The sequence below is a fragment of the Neodiprion lecontei genome, chromosome 5 (genome assembly GCF_021901455.1).
Source record: "Neodiprion lecontei isolate iyNeoLeco1 chromosome 5, iyNeoLeco1.1, whole genome shotgun sequence".
Taxonomy (NCBI): domain Eukaryota; kingdom Metazoa; phylum Arthropoda; class Insecta; order Hymenoptera; family Diprionidae; genus Neodiprion; species Neodiprion lecontei.
The window spans coordinates 3764182-3790865 of record NC_060264.1 but is presented as its reverse complement, the minus strand read 5'-3'; the positions used below and the strand labels follow the sequence as shown (position 1 = coordinate 3790865).

The following is a 26684-nucleotide window of genomic DNA, read 5'->3' as shown; positions in this document are numbered from 1 at the left end:
TGTTGAACGCAATTATTGGCTCATAGGATCACGCGCAAGGAATTGTGGGCGGGTACAATTTTCAAAATAGTAGAATTGCGCGCCACGAACGTTGCCTGCATGCATGAAGAAAACACGAGCGTAAACTCATGCATGCGTTCAGGTTTTTTAAAATAAATATCAGTAACTACAGGGTGGTTCCAGAAAGTTACAAAAAAATGTATAAAATTAGATGTGTGATAATCATCAAACGCTAAGGATCGATCGCGTAATGTGATGAAAAACAATTTAATCACATGGTTTAACATCATAAATAAACAATGCTTATACATTATATCAACACAAATAACAAAACTTATACATTATATCCACGAGGCCGTAATTTCACGTATCCATTCCAAGTAGGGGGATATTTTTACGTATACAGCCGGATAGCCTGAGGGCGTGCAGCCATAGGTCCACGACACGAATCCCATGGCAGTGTCCACGGCGAACGAAGGTTGAAGGTCCCTATAAAAGAAGGGCCCTCCTTCGTCTCCGCGACATGCCCTACGATCAAGTTTCATTTGAGAATCGGTCCTCGCCTCTGTTTTCGCTTCGTCGTTGGTAGATAAAGCGCAGAATTGATATTCCTCGTGAATGGTCAGGTGCCAAGGTGCGTATATTTCGCGGCAGAGATCTCCGTCGATGATCGTAACCTCGGCGCTTCGCAAAACATCGGGTTGTATCACCGTCTGCGAAACTTCACCCCATCCGACGACAACACCGCGAGTCCCTGATGTAGACTCAGCACTTGACCTCGCTAGCCCGATTGGCTGAATTGTATTTGAAAATTCAAACGGATTTCTCACCTGTACAAATAAAATAATGACCAAGACGTTATACGACCTTAATTTTTCGAGCATTTCGTTTACATTTTAAACATTTATGCCCGTTTCCTCCGACACGGTTTAAACGGCGTTCAATTTTTTGTTTACAGTTTGAAGATAGGCTGAACTTACATTAAACTTAGATTAACGTTGGAGGAATCAGGCCTTAATAGCAAAGAATTGGCTCTAATTGTGCCAAAATCTAAATGTATCTGTATCTGTTGTAAATGTTGTAAATGTATCTGTATCTGCTGTATCTCACCTTGACCAAGGCGACGTCGTGTATCAGAGAATCATCCGGGGCGTAATCGGGATGAATAACGATCTGACCGATGAAGTACTGGGTGCCTCCTTGGCGCAAATTGTTTGTCCCAGCCAGCCAATAGTAGCGTCCCACATCTTGAACGGCGCTTAATTGTGAAAATACAGATAGTTATCGTGATTGCTGGAATCGAAATTTAGACCCTCGTATACGCCTGTAAGTTATACGTTTGGTAGAACGTAGTAGGACCTGTGGAGGACTAACCTTATATTGAAACGAGAACGTATTCTAGACCTAAACTTGTCCGATATTTCCGTTTCTCCCACGTTTAGGTTCAAAGTCGGACATCTTTGAAACCTCTACAGGTCTTCTGTAGCTTCAGACCTCTACGGGTCTTCTATATCCTCTATATCCTAAAGATCTCTACAGGTCCTTTACCATAGAATGTGCAATTTCAGTCATTGAATATTAAGATCAGTACTTGAATTAGATTTCGATATTTAGATTGATCGACATGTGGTTACTGATACCAAGTGTTAATCATAATATCAATTATTATACTTTCGTAACCTTGGTCCCGTATCGCATCTAATTATTCAGAGTAAGCGGAATAATATAATCACCAATCTAGATACTACTGCAGTAGGTTTGAGGACCTCAAGACATTGAACAGGCTCTCATATGAAAGGAGTATCACATAGAGTACCAGAATAGGTAATAATACGTGTAAGATCTACCAGGGGTCCAACTATGAAAAATATAGCTCTCTCAAGGTTCTGAATAGAGCGTGAGGACCGAAAAGTCTCAAATGAGATTCTGCTGAGTACCTGCAGGCTTACGGTAGAGTCTAGATTTTGAGTCGGGTGCACTTACTCGGAGAGTATACGGATTTATATCATTAAAATATGCGTTATACTCACTCCTCGACACAATGGGCAGCAGTGATAACCCAGTTTTCAGTGACAACGAATCCGGCGCAGTAGTGCAAATGGTAAACGTTTGCCCAGGAGGTCAGTCCCAGAGATAGAATGAAGGAGAATTCCCCGAGGGTCGTCGATTCGCCCGCAGCGATACGACTGCTTCCAAAACCCGTTGACGCAAACTGCAGGACGGTCAGCAGCTGTAAAGCAAAGAACGTACAAGCTCGAATCTCCATTACGATAAAGTGGCTGAACTGTTAATCGTTGCATGCCCCAAAAAAATCATTTGTCGATCTTATCGCGGGGGTTTAACTAATCACACCGTTAATGTGATCGAACAGAGAAGAATCCCGCTTTGATAAATCGCCGGATTATACGCGTATCGCGCTAGGTACAAATATCTTAGCTATACGGTTTGCAAGAAGCTGTATAGACACAATTAACTAATTTTCAACGTTTTCGATTTAAAAACTTGAATTTGAACATCGAAAACTATATTTTGTTAATTGCACGAATAAGAGAAGTGTTAAGGCTGCTGTGATCCATACTTATAAAATGGAAAACTGCTGACAATATTTAGGACCTGGAATTCCTTGTTCTCCGTACATCCTGCCGCAGGATGGTCCCTTAACCCTGGTGCCTGTAGATATAAGTTGACATCAAGCCGTGTCCCGGAGGTTTTATTACCACGGAGCCTGCGGGCAGACATTGTAATGTATACAGCGTTCCAGGAACCCTAAAAGTTCGTACGGTCGAAAGTAAGACGGGCATATATGCGATCAGCGGGGAGACCAACCGGTTTTGGCTATCTCGTTGCCGCTCGGCGCGGGCGTTGCCCGTTTCCCAATTCTCAGCTAAGTATACTTATTCACGGGAGGATTGAGCAGCTGCACGGCACGGCACAGAACGGAACGGAACGTGGCTCTTGGCTAGTTGCAGCATCGTCGGGGCCCCGGTATATCATTTTTTGGTCCTTGACCCTGACCGTCCTTCGTGCAGCGTACTAACGCATTTTTTTTAATTACATGTGTACACGGGCATATAGCTGCGGAGCATAATCGCATATGGACGCATCGCGTCGATGCCATGCACGCGCGATACCGCAAGCCCCGTAATTATACGCTATATTATTACTCGCACGCCTGTATGTGCAGCGAATAAACGGCATCAATCTTTCCGTCAGTTTCTCCTTTCATCCTATCCCCCCGCTATGCATAATAATTTTTTATGGTATCAGTAAGGTGTCGCACGCGTACATCGTATACACATAACGTACGTTATATTATTAATCGGCTAATAGTACACGGGTGGGTATAAGGCCACTTAGACGCCTGGCGTCTTAGCCTAGCTCTATTATAATATAAATGCTCGACGGCGTGATATAAAAGTTTAAAGGAAGAAGGCAATATAATAAGAAATCTTTACCTACTTACCTATTTTTTTTCTTCATCTCTCTTTCCTTAACTATAATTCTTTATCCTTTATCTCCGCCGCCCCCTTCCTCCTTTTTCAACTCGCTTTATACATAGACAGTATAATATAATTGATGCGACGCGACTTACTTTTCAACATTGATGAACCGCGACCGTGTAATAGTTTCGCTACTCGCCTTTCCACGGTAAAGTGAAACCAGCTCAGAATACGTCGCGTGAATCTGCACCATGAATTATATCCGCGAATTCGTTGTACGGGTTTCGTTGCGGCGGATTCCGTGTTCGAATTTCTTCTCAATATCATGCGATACACCTGTAATAAATAAAAAAATTAAAAAATACATGACGAAGTAAACGCAGCAGGCATCAGCCGGCAGGCAAAGCAAACGGTTGGAAGTGCGTTATGGCACTACCTGGCTACAGCAACTCGTGCAATAGCGCAGCGGTGCAAGCCGCGATACCCGGAATACGAATAATTCTACAGCATACACGAATATGTGTAAAAACCCCGCAGAGGAGGCGAGGTGTGCACGCACATAGTAGATGCGTGCTACGTATACCACAGTGCGGAATAGCCCGTAACCGCTTTATCCTCCACCTTTGTATGCCCGTCGGTTGCAGGAGAAAGCTGCAACGGACTGCCGGGGTGTGGCCATTGTCCCTCGTCTCGGGCGCCCGGCACCCGTGCTGCCGCATGCTTTTTTTGAGTTCTACTGCATTTTTTCTCCATCTGCCCCCCCTTTTCTTTCACTTAACCACGGTGTGCGTGGTACGAGAACGTCATCAATGGGACACGCAGGTAAGCTCGAAATTGAACGTCGAGAAAACTCGATCTGCATATCTTTCTCCACGCTTAGGAAATTTCCCAGCGTGATCCAGCCGCCCCCGCTTTACTCGGCGATTCCTCTTCGCCTGTGCCGCGATTCCAACTCCGAACTCGACACGCGTCGGAATTTCTCGCCCGAAGGACGGACACGGCGGGGGAGGAAGCAGGGAGCGGCGAGTCGGCGACGGCTCGGACCCAGTGCTGGTCCTGACTCCTGGTTAGTCCTGCCCTCGTCGTCTGACGGCCGCGGTACTCCTGGTTAATCGGCGTCGCTCACTTCTTCAATCAACTCTTCCGCGGTGTCATGCGTGGATCTACCGATCATACGACACTTGTATACTTAGTTGAAATACTAAATGTATAAGAAATTCTCGTACACGCGTATAACGTGTCTTGCCGGCCGACGGCTGGGTATGTTAGGTGTAATCGCGGCGTATCGTCGCGTTATACGCTAGAAGCAAGTTCGCCGCGCGTCGCGCGGACAACGGTTAACGGTGAATCTCCGCCGGTGAGTGAATTCGAACGATTTGAAGTCCGCAGTTCCTCAAGTCCGAACCGCTTTTCGTGCTGTAATTGAGCTCACGTCATTATTTATTAAGGGGGCTCCCTGGTCGATTTCGACGTTAACGTATATATCTCCTAATATCGAAGTATACGTATCTCAAACGCAAAAACGGGCTTAACAGCTCCATTCTATACACAGTTCTAAATAAAAACACTTCAATGCATCTTCATTTGACGCAGAAATAAAGAAATGCAGGCATGAATTCTACAAATTTAATATTGTGATTGCGTGAAAAACAGCCGATTTCTTTATTTCAGCGTTAAATGAAAATGTATTGGAGTTCTTTTGTTCAAAATTTCACGTGTAGAATGTAGGGCTGTTAAACCCTTTTCCTCGTTTGAGATTATACATGAACTTCGAAGTTTGGAGACATATGCGTCAACGTCGAAATCGACCAGGGCACCTCCTTTAAATTAAACTGTTCAATAGATGCAGATAATCAGGCGGTAAGAAACAGAAAGAGAGAAGTGCTGTAATACGGGGACCCAAATCATCGGCTAACACAAGCCACGTGCGCGTGGATTACGATTATAAGCTGCGTGATCTGATCGGCGATATCGTTATACGTATAACGAACTGTACGGTGCACATAATAATAATAATATAACCACGGCAATTGCCGGATGATAAAAAGTCGACGTGAGTATATATGTATACTATTATACCTTATACTGCACAAATAACGGTGCGCAGCGAGAGCTGGGGAAATCCCGGGATCGACGAAGAGGATTAATCGTGGAAAAGCGGCGCGATTATATGGCCGCGATGATGCCCTCGGCGATACGCAGGACGCGACGAATCTCGGTGGTGGCTGCAGGGCACCGATTGAGATAAGCTACTGAAGGATGAGGGTGAGCCCGATCTTCCTTACCGCTGCCTGCACCTCCTGGCTCGGCGTCGCCGCGGCCGATCGGTCTCCCCAGGTCGAACTCTCGACCGAGTACTTCCTCGTCCCCCAAGTCCCGGACCGCACCGGCGGCGTCAGCGTTGCCAGCGTCGTCAGCGTCCCGGGACCCAACCGGACGATATCCATTTTTAGGGGTGGACAACCGGGCCGGAACGGAGCCGGTGGATTCGCCCATCCGACGGCGCAATCTCTTCTTCGTCAGCAGCCCTGGGCTCTGCCGCTTGCCGCCCTCAGTGCCGCTGCCATGATATTCATGGCCGGTTTCGAGGTCTTCGTTTTGCTCAAGGTATACACAATGATCGGGCGAAGTTGGGTGTAATTCAAATTTAAAACTCGACCGTCGGATTGCAACATATGTAAATTAAACACTTTGCAATCTTGGAACTGCCAGTACATTTTTCAACAAAATTCTTATCAATTGTTATCTGAACTTTCAATTTTACACACGTTGATTAATCGATTTTCATAATCACTAACGATTTTTGCCTGTATCAATCTTGGTTCCTGCATTACTGAAACGAATTTTTTCATTTGCCTTGAGCGAATTAATAGTTAATGGTTGAGTAGCTTCGTCGAATAAATTCTAATTACTTCTGAATTACCACGAATTAACATGTGCTCAGAATGTCTGTTTCACTATAATTGCTCTTTTTCTATTCAAATTAGCTGTCGTATTATTGTAATTTGAATGTACATGGTTAGAGGGAGAAAAATAAGTAGAGCCTGAAATAGACGGAGTTATAATCGCTTTCCATTTTCAAGCAGTAATCCTGTAGTGGAATTTGCATATATGTACTTGAGGATGGTTTGTATACGGTATTGATACAAGCTACAAACTTGCAGGTATCTATTCTAATTAAAATACAAACGATTAGTTGCTGATCTATGAACAAGATTGCATTTATACCAACTCTTGCTGCATAGAGAGTGTTATAGTCAGCGGATGCAACATCAAGAAATTATTTGAGCATTATTTCAAGAATTCAAATCCACGACATATTCACATGCAGATTAAACTTGGAAAGCATGTAGCAAACCATATTTCTGTATAAGGATATTGATGTTTGGATCTAGTCCATAGTAGAAAACTGTATGGAATTATGCTGCATTTAGTGTTTCTTTAAATGTAAGGATACGAATTGAAAAATTGGGTAACATACAAATGCTTGAATAATTATTTATACCCTGTGATTACAGGCTCGAGCTGCCGTCCCCAGCAGAAGACATTTGTTTCTGGGTCAAGTATTGCTGTTAGGATTGTTCCTTCTTGCTGGGCTATCAGCTGCGCCGTCTCTGGCCCCGAATCCCATCTCTTGTGGAGCCCTTCGCCTCATTGGCCTCCCTGCAGCTCTAGTATTCGCAGCGCTTCTTGTAAAGTGCGTTTTCCTACTCTCGTTGAACAGCGGCGTGTATTTGCCCGCACCCTATCAGGTATGCATGACTATCTTCTCTCTTAATAGTCAGAACAAATTCCTATACAGAGATTTTTACAGAGAATAACACCGCAATTGCATTACTACACATTCTTCAGCTCTATTATGAATTCTTTTACAGGCATTGGTGCTGGTTTTTGCTATTCTAGTTCAAGTCGCCATAATTGGTCAATGGTTCTATGGCACTCCATCAAATACCAACCCATTGTCTAGTGCCTCGGAATCTACCAGCCATAGCGTACGTCTCATACCCTCTTCGATAGCCTCCCCTCTACCTCCACCACCGTCATCATCAGCACCAGCATTCACGTCGCCTGGGGATCACCCGATGCAACAATGTTGCTGCAGTACTCCGGTCGGCCATCTCGTTGCCTCGCTAGGTTATGCGAGTATGTTGCTGATCTCAGTTGGCGGTCTAGCGATCAGGGCACGAGGGCTTCGAGATAACAACGGAGAAGCAGCGTTTATAGGACTGGCAGTAGGCGCTTCGCTTCCTGTATGGGTCTCTGGCGGAGTTGGGGCTCTTACTGCCCGTGAAGAGAACCGTGAAGCTTGGCTAGCCTACGCACTTTTGGCCACATCCCTCCTTGTGTTTCTACTCATGTTTTTACCCAAGGGACGACAGCTCGCTGCCCTTGGAAGAGAAAACGCCACTGTTGTTACTCGTGGCAATCCACACGATAGGGATGACGGGCTCAGTTCGCTGCCGGCCAGCGGGTACTCACCATCCTTCTTTCACTTCAAACCGCCAAATGATACTCTGGAGTCTAAAATGCTGCCCTGTCATCAAAGCACAGGTTAGTTAAATTCAGGGATTCAGTCTTTAATGGTAAAACATTTTCTAACTACATTAACCCTGAACGGTTCTCTGCAGATTTTTTAACAAAAATCTATAATGTTATGCAATATTTCAGTTTTTCAACAGCTTATGTCAAATTTTAGACCGTGTGCTGAAAAACTTGAACATTCAATAAGTATCTAGATACAGTAATTATTATTTGATATCTTTCCGATTCTATTTTATTCCAGACCGTGTTGCCCTGGTGTCTTCTGGTATTCCAAACTGTACAGCGTGTAGATGCAGTGCTAATCAACTTTACCCTGAAGGTATGCATGCGTATGCATCAATGTTGCAGCAATAATGCATAAACCTTTCGTCATCCATATAGCTATGTCATTTTATACATAGACGCTGAAATATTTTAGTCATAGTCGTATTATAGTCGACTCTGCACACGGAATGCTGTTTCATGTGCGGTCACCCGTCAAACCGTAGAGATGTACAAGAATCGTCGTGAGATTATGAAACGGAAACAAGCATTTTTGAGGGGCAGCAGCCGTGCATACCGCTATACGCGCATTGCACACACACAGCTGTATTAGAAGTATTAGATATAGTTCTTTCCGCGTTGGTAGTTCCACATTTCTGTTATTTGCGAGTTTTAAAAGTGGTTTTTCCATTCATATCCAGTCCATAATTTTTACATCGGATATCAATTTGTTTGCAGATTTGCGTTCAGGACCCGTTGATACTTTTGTTCAATTGCCGCCGGGGATGTATCTGAGACCGGAGGATGCTGGAAATTTGTACACAACGATGTCTGCGAATCCAAATGTCTTCTTTCAGAGGGCAGCTCACCCTGGAATGATGTACTGATATTAGAAGACGAAAAATAGTATCGTTAAAAAACATCTGAGACGCAGTTGCCATCGTGCAGAATGAACGTTATTATACGTAATTAAGTATAATTAATGATTACTTCGGTGTTTTGAATAATTAAATATTCAGAGCCTGATCGCTCGTCTACCGTGTAGGCAAATAATAACTTAATCACGTACTATATATTATACTTAAAAGAGTTAGCCAGTAATCTTAATCGATTCAATTAAGGCAAATCAGTGAGAGAAACGTCCTTGTCTCATTTCGCAAGTGACTTTACAATAGCAAGATGTACTTATAATATGTTAGAGCATCGGTTTTCTGACAATGAGGTTGGTAAAATAGAAATCGGTGTCTACTAAGTGTGCCGGTATGTGCATTTGAATGTATGTCATGATGAAAGTACACGTATACATGCATACAGTTGCTCGTAATTTCAATATAAACGAGGCAATCAATGAGCCGTTAGTTGAATATCATAATCCACGCTATGCAAGTATTAATTAAAACTATTTACATACTATGTACGCATAGAAATTGCTTTTATAGAAAGCATGTTATGTATAAATTTTGTTACTACAGAGAACGTTGCGAGACGTAAAAATAATATTCACCGAAATATACGTGCAATTGATGTATACCTATGTATCAATATCATTCCGTACGAATAGGAAACTTTTTTTAGAAATTTAGGGTAGAATTTATTCTTGTAAAATGTACTTTTACAGAAATGTATCTAACTCGCCATTCAGTTTTATAACTTATGCCAACAATACAGCAGAATCACTCACTTACTGTCGACAAGCAGACAAAATACAATCGACCTGACGTTGGTAACGGTCCAAATTGGGTAATTAATTCCTCCGTTTCTACAGTTTTCAACGTTCTTCGAAACAGCGAGAGAATCATTTTTCTTGTCACATTCCCGTAATATTACAGGTATTAATTGAAGTAGGTCTGAATTACCTGGTTATAATTTCGAACGAAATTCTTGAAATACCAGTAAATCTGGCAGTTAATACGGGGTTGAAGTTAAAAACGTTATCGTCATGAAACGTTGGGGAAAAAATCACTACTTTCTTGATTTTACAATGATTTTGACAGTACTAAGATTTCGAAACATGAGTGTGTGTTGTTTGATTACGGTTTACTGAATTTAAGACACTTCCAAAATGGCAAAATAACGGTTTTTCCTCAGCACGAATTAATCGTTACGAGACCATTACTAACTTCAATATGATCAGTTAAATAAGTTTCACGTTCCGATTGCATCGAGACTTCATTTGTTCGAATTCGTAACGAACTTTTGGCGGGATCTGTGACGTCACGACAATAAAAAATTGACGAGCGATGGGGCTGCCATTTTGACCGTTACTCAATTGCCGGGAGGATTATTTTCTTCTCGCTGTTAAAAGTCATCGTGTATGAGTGAATTGTTGCAGTTAGTATTCTCCAAAGTGACATAAAAGTGTGGAGAGTGATAAAAGTGCAGCGGTGCAAAGTATTCGTGATATAATTTTGTTATAAATCAGTTTAAATAAATTTTCGAAATTCACGTCCTTCGGCCACGGAAAATGTTTGCCAGTTTGAATTAACTACTGTCTTTTTGGTTCGAAAATATTTATTTCCGTTTAATTTAAGGAGAGCAGTAAAGTTTACTAGTGCATACAGTGAAACTACGCGTATGCATTCAAGTGTCGCAACAAGCTGTCCTTCTTTGTATCGTTGTCGTCATGCTCCATTGGATTATAATGGATATCGCATCGATTTTAATGATTGTTGAAGAAAGTAAGTACTCGTTTTATCTGATCACCCGCGGCCGGACGGAAATTTCCGGTTGCCTATACACCAGCGAATTGAAGCTGCTGACGAAACGAATATATAACAAATTATACGTGATAGTCCATTAGTAGAAATTATGAAATCTGGATTTTCTTAACGATCACGCAGCTCAGTGTCGAACTAGAACAACATTTCCACCATGATATCGTTCATTGTATAAACTGATACTGAATTTGAATTAAAAATCGCGCTAACTGACAGGCTATTTCAAGTAGTTGGCGCGCGCTGCGCATCGCCTGACGTGCGTTTGTTTCTCATTGGAAAACATGACGTGCAGAAGTCGCGTGTAGTCAGTTTGACGTGTGTACACAGGCATGTGATATAATAATGAAACGGTTGTTTGACACCGTGTCGTTAGAACGAAGAAATCCTGCTAACAAATTCTCAAACATGAGGTGAACTACGTGAGTCTGAATGAACAGATTTACTTACAGAGTCCTTGTGATCCATTGCGATACTATAACCTGCCCGCGTAGCGACGCGTAAAGTTGAACGAAAAGAATCACGACAACGAGAATAATAATCATATGTTATTTTACCTGTTATTATTATTGTTATTATTATCACCGTCGTCATTGATATACGGTTGTAAATTTCTTACGGAAATATTTACTTACGCACGTGGTGAAAGTTCTTTGGATAACCCAGTTCGACAATAACGTATATGTCATACGCGTATTGCAGTGCAGAGAGAAACTAATAACGATGGCTGAGAAAACCGATAAACTCAGGTGAGTAGAAACCAAGTGTATACTTATAAAATAACCGCTGTTTTTACTCCTGATCGGAAGTCAACTTTTATAATTCTAGGTTTTATTTTGTCACTTGGAACGTTGCTACTAAATATCCCGAACAAGACCTGCACCAACTGCTGGGAATTGGACACAACAATGCGAAAGAACTACCAGACTTCTACGTTGTAGGGTAAGCTTAGATTATTATTGCAACGAGACGATAATGTCATTGAAAACTTGTTGAACTCAATCGTTTGCAATAAAACACAAAAGCGGCAGGCATTTATCGCACTTTGTTGATCAACCATCAAGTTGCGTTAACAAAATATCGTCAGTTTGCAGGAGGTGAAGGCTCAGCCTCAGAATATGGTAATGGGTATGTTTACCGATGATCCTTGGACCAAATCCCTGAGGTAAAGTCTTTAAGAATTGTGTATTTTAATTTTACACATACTGTATTCATACATCGTGTTTCACGAACCATGGTCAATCATTTTCTTTTACAGGGAAACACTCAAGGAACATGATTATATCAAAGTGCGTAATCAGCGCTTACAGGGTCTGGTTTTAAACATTTTTTGTCAGAGACAGCATCTCACTCATCTGCGGCTTATAGAAGCCCAGTTTACAAGAACAGGGTTCGGAGGCATGTGGGTAAGTAAGAGCAGTATTGGCGAAAAAAAACTAAAGTAGGGCCAAAAATTAGTAAAAAGAAAATCACGGCAATTCTGATTTCTGTTGGTAGGGTAACAAGGGTGCCGTTAGCGTGAGGTTGAACATTTACGGGGTCAGTATCTGCGTGGTAAACTCGCACCTAACGCCTCACGATCATCTTCTGGCGGAAAGAATTTCGGATTACAACGTGATCCTGAACCAGCATTTGTTCACCACGAAAGACACCAGTAGCATATTTTATCATGAGTAAGGATTTATAATTTTTTGTTTCAGATTCTTTGATAATTTTTCCCGGCATTTGAAATTCCCGTTTTCTTTTTACAGTTATGTATTTTGGATTGGAGATTTAAACTTTCGACTAAATGGCGAGGAACTGTCGGCAGAGGAGATCGACTTACTGGTTAAAAAGAATCAGCTTGATCTTCTGCTGGACAAAGATCAGTTAATGGCTGTAATGCACAGCGGTGAAGCTTTTAGCGAATTGATCGAAAACGACATCAAGTTTCCTCCGACTTATAAATATGAATTCGGCTCTCAAGAGTTTGATTTCAAGTTAGTACGCATGACCGTAATTCGGAATTATTAACGGAAAACTAAATTTTCCAAAACGTTTGCTTCAAACTCACAAATATCTTATTTTAATTTCTAAATTTTTAGACGTCGGCCATCTTGGACTGACAGAATATTGTATAAAGTTAATACCGACGTCTACGAAGGCATTAGACTGAAGGCGACTCAGTCGACTTACACAAGCCATCCCAGCTACGTGCAATCCGACCACAAACCAGTTACCGGAGAGTTTGAAATAACGGTAAGGAATATCTTTTCTGTTCATTGATAACAATGATTATTTCTCTCTCTATGTCTATTTTTTTTCGGTTCTGTGAAACATATCTGAACTCATGAACTCTGGTGCAGATAAGAGCGGATTACGAGGACCAAGGTGTCACGTTCCTACCACTGACCGAGTGGTTTATCGACGAGGAAAATTCCGTGTCTTACAAACTGACCGGAAGCATAGGACCGTCGTGTGGCGACTGGATCGGTCTTTTCAGAAATGGATTTACAAGCCTCGACGAATACATTGTTTATGAGTACGTTGCACGAGGTGAGTGAAAACTCTGTAAATAGTATTATTACTTCTTCTCAACGCGCAAAGTAGTCATGAGAATATATATTCCAGGCAGAAGTGACGTAGGCTCAGCTCCGCCCCAAACGGACTCAATAACTGATCGTATTTACTTCAGCTACTCCGCGCTTCAAGCGCCTGGTATGTATCAGCTTGTTTACGTCAGGCAGAATGGAAGCACCGTTGGGATTCTGGGTGTGAGTCCACCGTTCCCTGGTTACCGAAGGCTTCAATCGAACCCTTTATGACTCGCAGTTTACCGGGATGCACACACCGCACCAAGATCTTTGCACTTTCCCACATTTCGTCACTTGATTTATCGTTTTTAATCAAACTTTGATATAGAGCTTATAGCAAAAGACGTGAAATACGGCACGAATCGCGGAATTGTTGTAGAAAACTAGAATCGTTATCGCTACTTTTGAATGGGTAATAACAGTGGCTTTTAATAAACACTGTGAAATTAGTTCCAATGAGATTAGGGTGTTTACTTATTGTTAGTTAACGTTAAGGCTGTCAAAAAAAAAAAAAAAAATTTAACAAATAGCACACATCAATCTTAATTATTAATTAATGTTGCTATTGTTATGCACTCGATCAAATTCGTCACAATTTTCTAGGTATCGAAAATATTTTCACGTGTCAGCTTTGGGCTTCGTACATGACATTTAGGGTAATTTTTTAATACAGGGTTATCGGTAGTTCAAACAAATTCCTCAACTATCGGTATTTTTATCAATAATAATATTCTTTACTTCACGCACGCGTTCTAGAAATTTAGTATTTTTCTTTCTATTCGTCCTATCCAGTTGTACTCTATTTTAAACTTAAGAAAAAAAAAAAGAAAAAACTGAACACCAGTTTTTATGCTCAAATTTCGATAGTGTTTGGAAGGGGGAGAAATCGAGAGATAATCGTTAGTTATCAGCCAATCAATCAGAGGTGTGGTGAATAATGCCCCGGGGTGATTTTTATTACCTCCCCGTTGGCGGTGATGTGAATTTTATTGTTATCGGCCAGTTTATTTTTTTTTTCCATTTCTTGGAAAATAATTCCAATCGGTTGGGAAATTTGAATTTTCACGTCTGTGGTAGAAAAAGGCTGAAATTTACTTCTGGGGTACCTGCTTTTTCAAAGTTTATGTATCTACTGTATACCTATCGGCATAACTACTCCTCGGCAGGTGCGTCACACAAAAAGATTGTACTATCTAATCTTGCCTATTTTTTTTTTCCTTGTACGTATTGCTGATGCACTGCACGAGGATCACCGGCAGGTATATACTACGATCGTACTTGTTGTATATTTTTTTTGTCTGTACAGATAAGTAATAGATATTGATCGGTTATCGCTACAACTTTTATGATTATTGCCTTACTAATAATAAAAGTAGAATGGTAAACAAATTGAAACGAACAATTGCTTATTGTTAGTTTTAGACACCTACGCATGTATGTATGTAAATACTTCTCCTTATCCAAAATGGGAAAACAAACGTTAATCAATTAATTATGCAATTAACGGTAAAGACAAACTGTATAGTTTAATACACTTATATTCTTGCTGGTGATATTGAAGATAATGTTTATTTTTTAATCTTTTAATATAAGTTTGATCATATCGCGAAAGTTTAAGAAGATTTTTCACGTCAATGGCGAACGCTTTATCTATTTTTATTAAATATTATCGAATAGAATGGTGGATGTAAAATTACGGGTGTGAGGTAAAAAAAAAAAAAAGCAAAAAAAAAAGTTATAAAGTGATGAAAAAGAATAACATAAGAGTGGTAGAGGGGGATTCCAAACGGAAAAGACGATTTACAAGTTACAAATTTTTTCTCATTATCACGCTTTCTTGTTTCCATCGGCGCCTTGAATCAATTTTTATCCGTTCTGTTTCGTTTATATTGACGCTTTTTTTCAACTGTACGAATACGATAATACTCGTAATTAAGAAAAATTCTCTGTCATTGGCTAAAGTCAACAATATATTCATTGAAAATAATATTCAGACAGGTAATTGAACGATTTGAAATATTTGGTGAAAAATAAATAATTCTATTATAGCCGATGTATATAATTTATACATACAGAGATATATTTTTGCTGAATACAGTTCACTTTGGTTAATTTATTTATCGCTATTATTGTAAAAATAATAGTAACAATAATAGTCATTAAAATGAGAAAATATAAAGCGTATTTTACCAAAGCTTTTCTTTTGTGTCAGGTTCGAAGGAAAATCTTATTTATTTTAAACGATCCAAAAATTTGGTAACTTTGGCGGATATTATTTTCAGTTCCTTTCATCATTTCGTCAAATCAAAAAAAAAAAAAAATTTCAACGGGTACATGTACAACGAAGCTAGTTTTCTTATTTCTAACTTGCTTCGTTCTCCTCACCGCGATAAAAACAAAAATAACGTGAAATAAGTACGTCATATTTACTTCTATTTTTATGTAAAAATCTTATATGTATATCTATTTACTACGACGGCGTGTGTGCGTGCAGACAGGTATACGTATATCAAGTGAGAATTTCATCCGATATACCCACCAAATTTTTCCATAGTTAAACATAATTTTTTCATGTATTATTATTATAATTATTATCATTATTATTACACAACTTTTTAACGTTGTTGTAATTCAAAAGAATAAATATAAATTATACCCGTATACAGCAATTAAAACACACGTACACACAAACATACACATTGAAGCGAGAAAAAAAAAGGAAAATAATAATAAACATAAAAGAATAAAAAGAATGGAGATGATGATTTAAATAGCGAGAAAAGATCAAAATAAAATAAGTTCAACAGAAATGATAATAACAATTATACCTGAACACTAAATTTTATCGCATATGTTCCGCGCGTTATTAAATTGTATAAAAAGAAAAATAAAAATGCTTTTAAAAACGTACGGTTTACATGTATAAACATTTTTAATTACCGTTATTTACCTATAAATATGCTTATAACATCTCACTGAACTTAATACTTACATTCGTATCAGGATTCCGGCGACAAGGTGTAAAAGTATTCTATACAGTTTATAATGAAAGTTTTACCCCGGTGTGACTTCACCGTCAATTTACCTTTCCGAATCCTTCCGTCGTTTATGCGATGTCGATTTTAAATTATTTAAACGTAAATCTAAGGTATTAATTGGCAGTCGCATCAACTAATCACAAGGGTTTTCATGCACCATTAGGATGTCACTGAGTCACGATCCTCGTCGAGTTCGTGCCGTTCGTGACTGACGATAAGAGGGTCATCTCGTTCGCCTTGTCGTCGTCGGATTCGCGTTCGGAACCTATACCAACGAGTTCCTTTATCCTCTGCCATACGAGGGTGCGGACGGCTCGTCTGAGGACGAAGAAACCGAAGACAAAGAGGCCTTGGAGGGCGTTAACCAGGTCGAATATGGACCAGGCGAAGACGTTGCTCTCCGTGAGCATCGACACGAGTTCCATCGACCAGTTGACAACCAGTATCAGGAACAGGGCGAGCGTGAAGAAGAAGGTGAGTCTCAACTCCTTGAAAACTCGACGGTCACGACGATCCGACTCGTTGTTACGCGCCACGCGATTTCGGTCCAATGCTCGCTGGATTTGGGCCATTTTTATACCGGCCATTACGAAGAGCGTCGTGTTCAAGAACACCAGGATGCCAACCGGTACGTAGAAATACGGAAGCGAGTACGTGTCTACTGAAAATTTACAGCCAGTTTTTGAAGACTTCGGTTAAGAAATAATGAACAGGTGCAATTTCATCGTCGGTGAATCAACTGCGGTTAGAAGAGGATAAAAAACCGTTTGGAAAGTACGACATTCTTACAATCTGATAAAAATGAAAGTGAGCAAAATGGAATAACACGAAGGCCGTCATATATCGACAGTTCGAGAAACGGTTTTTTATAATTTTTTTTCACGTTCAAAAGGATTTGGTGTTTTTTATCCGAATATAATGTTTTTCGGTTTAAATTTTACTAGTCAATCAGACTCTCAGCAATTGTGTAGAACTATAACATAGCTATAAAGGGCAAATGTAATTGTGCCGATCGTAGCTGTTGTGCCGTAGATACTTTCCGAAATATATTTTGATCCACTCTGAAGATAAACCGTTTGTAAAACATTTTTTCATACAATATCTGAACATCCTTACGTCGAACAAGATGAGTGCAAAAACGTTATAATCAGATGAAAAACGCTGGAGTTTAATCCTCTTGAAGTAATCCAATGACAAAGACCTTTTCTGAAGTCGTTGATATCTTATAACTTATAACGCAATTCAAATTTGCTCAGATTCATTTCAACCACGCATGTTGTTCAATTCCTGTTTACCATATTATATAATTGTTGCAAACAACGTCGCTGTATATTTGTAAGAAACGGGTTTTTCTCCGTTCCTAACTCCTGTTTCGGAAGGTGGAGGAGCACGTTCATTCCGAACGATAATCGGTGAAGCATGTCCAAAGAGACCTCGGTGTAGTCAGGCGCCAAAGTAACTTATAGCCTGTACTTATTTATATCAATTTATACACGTATACACTGTTAAATAATACTCACAACCAAACCAGCAGCTCGGCTGCTCGTTTCCGGATCTTTTGACGTAGGTCCACGGTATCGTCGGATTGAGACCCAGAGCCAAGGAGACAACGATGAGAACGGCGGAAAGTCCCCATCCCCAAATTGAGTAGAAGAAGAATACTCTGTAGAGTGGAGGGCTGCGCTCACTAGTGAGCGGAGGGGAGCCTGCTTTGTACCCTCGAATAAGTCGCCAACTTTCGACGGTCATAGCGTTGAGCCAAAAGGAGCAGGCAATGAAGGAGAACTGTATGACGAACGCTGAAAGTAGTATGAAATAAAAATGACAATGAAAGGTACGTTAAGAAAAAAAAATCAATAATGCCGAAGTTAATAACGTTAATGTATAACGAATCGTCGATACAAAAGTAACCGTTTCACTGCTTTAGAATATTACTGGAGACGTTGAATTTACAAAATCTGAGTCACCTGATGCTACATTATGGTTTGCTTGATTTCAGATTATTTCAAAGATGGGCGAATAGCGAGTTTTTCGAAAAATCCATCAATACAGTAACGCTAAAAACTTCAATCTGTTACAAATCAAGATTTCCTCGCATGATCGTCGAGACACCAACCTGCTGATACGCAAGCGTTCTGATCGAACGACTGTCCACCAAGCTGTAGTAACGCCAGGGTGAGAAAAGCCACCGCAAGACATCCGGAGTAGCAGCATAGATTCATGCCATGTACGTCGCAGATCTGCCGCGTTATCACGTACGAGATGATCGTCGCCAGGAGAAATGGCACCGAAATCAGGAGACCGATTGCGTACATAGCGAGCCGCGTGTCCGCTGTAACTACTTTAAGTTCTGCGAAATTAAGTGGAAGCTACATGACCGAATGGAACCAAATCGCAAATTGCGAGCTCGACACTTTTTTCCACCAATTGAACAACCGCTGTCTACGATTATCCGCTTACCTGGCTGGTAGCAGCCCATGACGACCAATCTTCCATCGGACACGACCTCCATGCAGTAGTCTTGACCAGGTTGAAGCATCCGCACGTTATTCAGCGGCGTGAAAACGCTCCCGTTCATCATGAGGTGATACTCGTCCTCCGCTATCGTCAACGGATCCATTATGTACCTGAGATTATTGAATCGCAAAACGTTGAAGGATATTTTAAGATTTGTTCGAAAAGTGTTGAGAAGGAGAGAGGAAACAGAGGAGGGTCCTTAAGTTACTGTTATGCAATATTAGGTGTACGTATACCAAGTATCGATTGTAATATATTACGAACCCGGATTCAAGGATCCAGAATTTTGTTGTAGTATTAGCATAATAATTCATTTGCATTCCTCTCCGTGCAACAGAACGCGATTCTTTCTGACATTACGGAATTCCACCGACGTGCGTGACAGAATTTATGTTGTAGTATAATGCGGGTTTCTTTCCTCATTCGCTCCTACGTATAATACAGAGGTGTGCATATAATATACCATATTTAATTTTAGCCCAACTTTTCTTTTCGCATTCCGCGCAACCTTGACTCTGCCGTATATTTTACAAGTTTCGTGGCCGAGCGGTCCGCCGCTAAGAGTGAATGAATTACCTGTAGCTTACAGTTTTAGCCGCGTGCTCCGGGTACAGTATAACCCTTTGAGTCATAGCGGTAAGTATACTTACTACCTATTCTATACACATTTTTGGTATGTTTAGAGAACTTTTCAATATATTTCTTTTGCGGTTTTTGCTAGTTCCGATAGCGTAATAATAGGTTTTTAATACGCAAGAGTAATTATTGCGATATAATGTATATCATTATTGTTAGAAATAAATTGATTGAGAAAAATCGTGAAAATTGAAGGAATAATTCATTTCCGAAAAAAGTTACCTCTCTACACGTACACACTTTTTACATCAATTGTCTGTTTTTCGGGTCGCTGATTACGAATCTGAAATCCGATTTTACAAATTCAAGATGGCGGATCCAATATGGCTGACGAAAATTTTTAACGCGATCGAATCCGGAGACAAAACTCTGTCCAAGGGTTTCTTGAGTTCCTGATTACGAGTCTGAAATCATGTTTTGAAAATTCAGTATGGCAAATCCAATCAGCTACCCCCAAAAACCCCTGCATTGAGTTTTTTGTCCGTATTCATTCAAATTAAAAAATTTCGTTCATCATATTGGATCGACCATCTTGAATTTCCAAAATCTGATTTCAGATTTGTAATCAGCGAGTCCAAAAACCATAGAATCCTATCTTGTCACAAAATTTGACTCAGCACAGTAATGCGTGATAACAGGTTTAAGTACAAAATTCATAAATAATATGCCGATATTATATAAATAAACGAGAAACAAGTAGCAATATTACCGTCGTGTTTTACATACGATTAAAATAACGATGTGCAGTCTGCGTAACTAAAAACTTGCAATATATTATCTTCACTAATATCCCAATTAACACTTGCGTACAATGTTTGCAAGGTACGCAGATTTGAGCCAGAATTTCTTCTCATCATCCCGAATCGAGTTACTTGGGAGTTGAATTCTGACACCTGACAAATATATAAACGTATAAGAGGCACGGGCGTAATATAATACCTTACAAATATCGCCTCACATAACATAGAGTTAACTTTTTCATCAAGAGATCTTAGGTGAAATCGTAAATTTGCATATACCCTCTCAGTATTAGTCAATTGAAATTCTTCGACACCAGCGTCATAAGCGAGGAACTTGCAGCGGACCAATTTAATGAAGGTCACCGAACTGAATATTACAACTGAAGCGTAAGTCCGTCATCTATAATGAATTATTGACCCTATGAGATCGTACTTGTAAATTCTTGTAATTCTTATTACGCATCGGTACATGTTGAAACAACGCTTTATACGTCTAGTCGCTTCTTGACCCTGCATAAATCATCGCAATTCTCGGGTTTCCTCGAATTTCCGCAGAACAAGAATACCGTTGCGATGTTCATTAGATCGTCATCGCGATATTGTTTCAATTTTTTTTTTTTTATTCTACGTCTTTAATCACTCATTCAACTTTCGACCAGCATTTTTGGATCGAAATTTCGAATCATTGTATTAGCATTTTGGATATGTTATAGCGTACACCAAGTATAAAAATCCTCAAATTTCCAGGCTTTTAAGCCTTAACGATGCAGAATTGAACCTTCATCGCAAATATTTTTAGCACTTCCAGTCATCGTTAAAAATATGATGAATTGCATTTTTTCGTGTAAAAAAAGTCTGATCTTTCTGGTTATGAAAGCCATTTTCAAAATAGATCCGCAGGAAATGACGAAAAAAAAACCTCCCGCATGTTCGACGTATTTCAGTCCTATGTTATACGCAAAGATTAAAAAAAGAAATTTGTTTTAACCTTTCGTCTAAAAAACCGTTGACATTTTGGAGCAGTATATACGGAAATTCTCAGATCGAAATGAAAATTCATTAATATAATTGAATCAATATTAATATTACTTGTTTTTTTATTGTAACATCTTCATTACCATCCGAGTCGAAAAATTCCACGATATAATCCAAAGCGTCTATTATACATTTTCACGGATACACAAATAAAACCGATATATTTTTCGCGTCTAACAATAAATTCTAATCGACGTACAGAACCGAGTATTTTTTTGTTTAATTTTTTCTATTGCAGTTTCCGAGTATCTACCTTTCAAAATGAAATTCATGTTTTACGAGAAGAGACTTTTTCCAGCCGAAATCATTGATTCAATGTACACTTATATCATATTATCCAAATTGCCAATTCACGCGGGATGATTCCACAACGATTGCGATTGGATAATTATGTCAGTTAGGTGCATTGTTAAATTAATACTAACTTTCCATGTCGGCAAGGTATTCCGATGACCGCGACGAATTGGGGTTGACTCAATCCTGGAACCAACAGTCCGGAATGATTGAAGTCGCTGAAGAACGGTGAGTACTCGTTTTTCTCGTTCGGTCGCGGGTCTTCGCATCGATTTTCACCCGGATTATCATCATCGTTAAAACGATACAATTGACCAACCGGGCAGCACTTTCCAACAAGGGGCCAGCTGGTGTTGTGCAGAGATTTAATCCTCTCGATGTCACCGCCAAAAGTCGTCTGTTCGCATAAATATTATTATTATTATTCAGGTTAATCGATTGCGAATATCGATGCTAACGCGTACAATCAACTATATTCAAATTTGTCCTCAAAATTTCAAAACTCCAACCAACGACTGACCCTCGTCATTTAAAAATTGGCAAGATAAGGGGATTTGTCTCAATATATACCCGCGGCGCTGATCGATCGGCTTATCGATCTTCTTGATCACTTCATGGACTATAACGATACATACGTGTATTTATACATACAGATATATCGACGATGAGGTTCCTTGTTCAGAAAAGTTGATAATAAGTAAGTGCTCGTTATACGTGCATGTCGCGGTTAATTTTGTCGTAAGTTTGCAGGAAATGTTATAATTAAGATTGTTATTTCACAACTTTGCATTCGGTATTTTGTCCGACAGTTGCGGCGTATGATACATACGTATATAGGTAACAAAATGAGGTGCGAACGTGACTCCATAAATTTGTACAACATCGGTGGATCCCTTTCCAAGCACTGTTTCGTTATCTTGGCGTTATTGCACGTACTTTGTAATCTCGAGTCGATATATTGTGCACATGTGGATAAAACCGTGACACGATTTACTTATGCAAACATAAGTACCGTAGTTTAAAGAGTGCGTATTGTAATCGGACTGAAGTTAGTAACGTCAACGAAACATTGGGGGAAAAAATTACTATTTTGAAAGTTTATAGTGACTTTGAAGCAGTCAAGTTTTCAAAATATGAATACGCTTTGTCTTATTATGATATATTATGATACATTATCAATTTTTCCGAAACTTAAATCATTACAATAACGTTACAAACTTCAGCCTCGTTATATATGTTGTTAGGGATTTCATCAAACTGTTGACTCACAGTTACTTGCAACGCACGTTAAATATTGTGTTGTACGCATACAGGCTGGCCACAAATTTTTGAGAAAAAAAAGTACAATGACATTTTCAGGTTTCCCAGTTCTAGTAAGTTACTAAGACCTAAATCGTTCAGCTTATCAACTCTATATTCGGTTCAAATTCAATTCGAATTGAAAATAAATATAATGTAGAAAAATTGTAAATCGTTTCTAATTCCCATGATAGAAAACTGATGCATCCAGGTTTTCAAAGCGTCTGGCCACCCTGAGAATACACAACTCTAACCTCGGAAAACGTCAATTCCCAAAAAAACAAAAAGTATATAGACCCCGGTTCACGTTGAAGTTAGTGTAACGTTACCGTAAAGATTCATGCCGAGGAAAAAAATCGTTATTTCGCGATTTTCAAATTGTCCGAAATTCGGTGAACGGTAATAAAACAAATCTTACTCATATTTTGAAATATTATTTTCTTCGTAGTCCAGTCATCGTAAAATTAAGAAAATAGTGATTTTTCCCCCGATGTTTCGTTACGATAGTGTTACTAACTTCAACCTATCGACACCGAAGGCAATAGTACCTACACACCAATTTTTGACCCTGACCCATTTTCATTTCGATCGATCGACGAGGCGTGCGGCTGTAATATATAATACCGACTTCCTCGAATCTACGAATCACATGTCTCACGCACTTTTCCGAGTATCAAATGCGGTTCAACGCAAATTCGTAATAAATAACTGTATAACGGAGGCTTCGCGAGGACCTTGACGACTCTCTTTCACGTTAGTCGTTTGCACGGGACTTGAAACGCCCGTTTATTTCATCGTGCGGCAAAACTCCGGACCGCGAAAGGAAATTCAATGTCTCTGTGTGATGCAATCGTCAGTTTCATTCAAAAGTTGAATTACACCGAATAACGACTCATCGCATTGATTCGATCATTTTTTTCACCAGATTGAAGTTAGTAACGCTATCTTAACGAAACATTGAGAAACAAAATCACTGTTTTCTTATTTTTACGGTGACTTTGACGGAACGAAAAATTCATAATATGAGTGTCCTTTGTTTTATTACGGTTTTATGAATTTCAAAAAATTCTAAAATCAGAAAGTTTAACGGTTTTTCCTCAGCATGAATCGTTACACGTTAACGTTACTGACTTCAACATTGTTCTTTTTCTTCATTTACAATGCATTTTGCAATTTGAATAACGCTTACATTACTGATTAGCAGAAAAATCAATTCTCAAATCGAAAACATTTGTATGATTATTTAATTATAATTTGATAGCTAATCGAGTAATTGTTAAAACAGTCTTTGTAGGTTTAGTTATTTTTCAATGACCGCTAATTCCTCGAAATGTTGTTATATATATATTACTTGTTGTTGTTGTTTTTTTTTTTCACATAATATAGTTGTCTTAAAAAATCTCACGAATCAAGTAAAAAAAATAAATAAGTAAATAGCGTATATTATATATATTCAGTGTTAATTTTTCTGTCATTAATGAAGAAGTTTTTCTTCTATTCCTCAACGCGTACCGCAAATTGCGGCGATTCAGTAACAATTCTATCCAAAAGCTGAGTCGGTTCCATCGAGTCGGTTGGCGAGAATTAAAATAACAATCTCGATAAAGTTTTCGATGATATTGATAATCGGAATGGGAATAAGAAAGATGAAAAAAAAAAAAAAGATCAACTGACGCGAAATTATTTGACGGTAACTAGAAAGTAAACGTTTCGATTTTCTTCTTCACTCCAGAGATCGAATTCGATGAAAATTCATAAATATATGAAAACAATTAGTCTATAATTAATCAAGTTTAGCTTACCAGGTTGAATGATATGATCACCGGCTCCTTAGCCGATGAAACTGATATTTCAAAGCAGAAACTGCAGGCTAGGATGACGAACCACAGTCGAAACATTTTCACTGCTTTTAATTAAAGGTATCTTATTTTTTTTCTTCACTGACAAAAAAAAAAAAACAAACAAACTGAAACCGATATAATTTCACCACAAACACAATCGACGATGTTTATTTTCCGAAGAACTATGTCTTCCTCGCGTTATCACAATTCGGAATAATTATATTGTCATTGAAAAAAAAAAAAAAAAAAATCGATAATCATTATATTACGCGGGAAAACTGAGATTCGAAATTACCGATTTCCGGCTGTTTTTTTCTTGTTATTGAAAAATTTTTTTTTTTATTACTCCTCTTACTCTTCTTTCGGCTGTATTATATATATTTACCCTACTCGATATTCCAATACTAGATAATTCTTATCCCGCGGTTGCACCATTCTCTTATTTATCCAAATTCCTCCGTCGATTGTTCTGACTTATTTCCGGTTACCGGATCTCAGCGCGCGCTTGCGCGCTTTCACGAATGAAAGAATCTTGTACGCCGATTGGACGGACGAAAGGAGAGAGAAAAATAAATAAAACAAAAAAAAAAAAAAAAAAAACAAACAAACACTGCCGTCGTGCACCGCTAACGAAATATGCTTATTCGACAACGACGACGACGACGACGATGATAACGTAGAATAAAATCTTCAAGATACAGTTATTTCGGCGAATTGATCGCTGCTTGTTACAGTTTCGCAGCAGCTCCGATGCTCACGCGTCGATCGTTTTCGGCCGGCGTCTCGAACCGAACTGGGATTAAAATCGCCGGAGGATCGCTAGTTGAACAAGTTTCGAACAACAGACACGTGATCAATCCCCACCACTCTTACCGACAGACACGGTTTTTCCTCTTAGCGCCTTCGCGTTTTTCGAGCCAATCCGGACACGGATATACAATACAGCAGTTTATATACCTATGTAATATACACGTGTACAGGTGTACGGATGTATTTTTAATTGCACGTACGTAACGGCGGTAATAACACGAAGATACACGCACGCGACTCCCCCGCGATTCACGAGCCATTTTTCTTATCACGCCTGACGCATGAATCGCAGTATTGAAAGTTTAACCCTTGCGCTTCACACCTCGCGTGTTATATATTGTTATATTACATTTCAGGGGAAATCAGCCGTCCTTGGCTCGACGGAATTTTGGAGATGAAACGAAGAGGAAAAACGAATGATAAAACAACAATATACAGGAAAATTATAACCCAATGAATTTTGAATGCTTTGAGCTTAAAATCGACCGAGTAACTATCAAGCTACAGGTATTTAAAAGAAAATAATTAATATGGAGATATCGCGCGATGAGGAAAAGGCATTACTCATTCGATTTTTTCCTCTTTTCACCTTCTTCGCTCGACCCAGGACTATTTTTTTTTCTTCTTTCTTGTATCCTCTGGAAATTTCCACATTTTTATTTAATCAATCAATTACGCGTTAAGTCACATTAAATTAAAAATCATTCAATACGCAATGATTACGAAACTCCCCAACGATCATACAAACATGTATAATTATTATACGGCATAAAAGTGACAATTTTTTTTTTTCTCACCTTTTGCATATTTTTCAAATTGTAGAACTACGTGTAGGTAACATAATATCGGTATCTACGTCTGTCCGACAAAAATGACGGAGGCAAGGTCGAGGTTCAGAATTCCAGATGTATTCCAAGTTTCTTTGGCGCTACGATGATACCGCTACAATTAATCTTATACTCTCGTCTGATTACACAATGATGATCAGATGTTCGTATAATTCAGGATAAATATTATATACGCAGTCAAGATATTCAACGCGGTTGTTTTAGAGCTTGCAGCTTTGTGCCAGATGATCGTACCCGATGCTCAACCCTTCGAAACGAATTCGTCATGTGCCCATTTTCATCTGAGAATATCATAATATTTAAAATATTTCAACGCGTGTATCGTCCAGTTGGATCAACGTGATTAGATTCTCTCTTTTTTTTTCTCACCTCAAA

General features: G+C 39.3%; 4 protein-coding genes across 15 annotated transcripts; 2 read left to right on the top strand and 2 right to left on the bottom strand.

Moving 5' to 3' along the window:
* Positions 1-216: 216 nt before the first annotated feature.
* Positions 217-5632, bottom strand: LOC107220897 (trypsin-1). 5 transcript variants are annotated; one of them, XM_046741632.1, is made up of 6 exons: positions 5520-5632; positions 3593-3776; positions 2614-2725; positions 2031-2230; positions 1111-1258; positions 217-830 (listed from the first exon to the last, which is right to left on the bottom strand). In XM_046741632.1, exons 2-6 carry the CDS (start codon positions 3691-3693, stop codon positions 342-344), a joined length of 1050 nt encoding a protein of 349 aa, XP_046597588.1. In that variant the 5' UTR covers positions 3694-3776; positions 5520-5632; the 3' UTR covers positions 217-341. The 5 variants fall into 5 exon arrangements, with proteins under 5 accessions (XP_046597588.1, XP_015515157.1, XP_046597587.1 ...); XM_015659671.2 differs by lacking the exon at positions 5520-5632 and adding an exon at positions 3877-4388; XM_046741631.1 differs by lacking the exon at positions 5520-5632 and adding an exon at positions 3953-4388.
* A 67-nt stretch (positions 5633-5699) lies between these two features.
* Positions 5700-9822, top strand: LOC107220918. The gene is made up of 5 exons (XM_015659712.2): positions 5700-6047; positions 6959-7192; positions 7316-7991; positions 8224-8301; positions 8703-9822. Exons 1-5 carry the CDS (start codon positions 5700-5702, stop codon positions 8849-8851), a joined length of 1485 nt encoding a protein of 494 aa, XP_015515198.1. The 3' UTR covers positions 8852-9822.
* LOC107220919 (G-protein coupled receptor Mth2) lies at positions 7814-24768 on the bottom strand. Of its 7 annotated transcripts, none has more exons than XR_006904675.1 (7): positions 24613-24768; positions 21643-21908; positions 18750-18916; positions 18406-18639; positions 17810-18088; positions 8226-8834; positions 7814-7974 (listed from the first exon to the last, which is right to left on the bottom strand). XR_006904675.1 is itself a non-coding variant. In XM_046741617.1 (7 exons), exons 1-7 carry the CDS (start codon positions 24706-24708, stop codon positions 11364-11366), a joined length of 1155 nt encoding a protein of 384 aa, XP_046597573.1. In that variant the 5' UTR covers positions 24709-24768; the 3' UTR covers positions 11280-11363. The 7 variants fall into 7 exon arrangements, 6 of the variants coding, with proteins under 6 accessions (XP_046597573.1, XP_046597574.1, XP_046597575.1 ...); XM_046741617.1 differs by lacking the exons at positions 7814-7974; positions 8226-8834 and adding exons at positions 11280-11405; positions 16880-16950; XM_046741618.1 differs by lacking the exons at positions 7814-7974; positions 8226-8834 and adding exons at positions 14368-15146; positions 16880-16950.
* On the top strand, positions 11297-14149 carry LOC107220917 (inositol polyphosphate 5-phosphatase K). 2 transcript variants are annotated; one of them, XM_015659711.2, is made up of 9 exons: positions 11297-11427; positions 11507-11620; positions 11766-11843; positions 11937-12084; positions 12176-12351; positions 12430-12657; positions 12763-12916; positions 13024-13213; positions 13289-14149. In XM_015659711.2, exons 1-9 carry the CDS (start codon positions 11402-11404, stop codon positions 13480-13482), a joined length of 1308 nt encoding a protein of 435 aa, XP_015515197.1. In that variant the 5' UTR covers positions 11297-11401; the 3' UTR covers positions 13483-14149. The 2 variants fall into 2 exon arrangements, with proteins under 2 accessions (XP_015515197.1, XP_046597576.1); XM_046741620.1 differs by having other exon boundaries at positions 13024-13199; positions 13289-13412.
* Positions 24769-26684: the final 1916 nt, after the last annotated feature.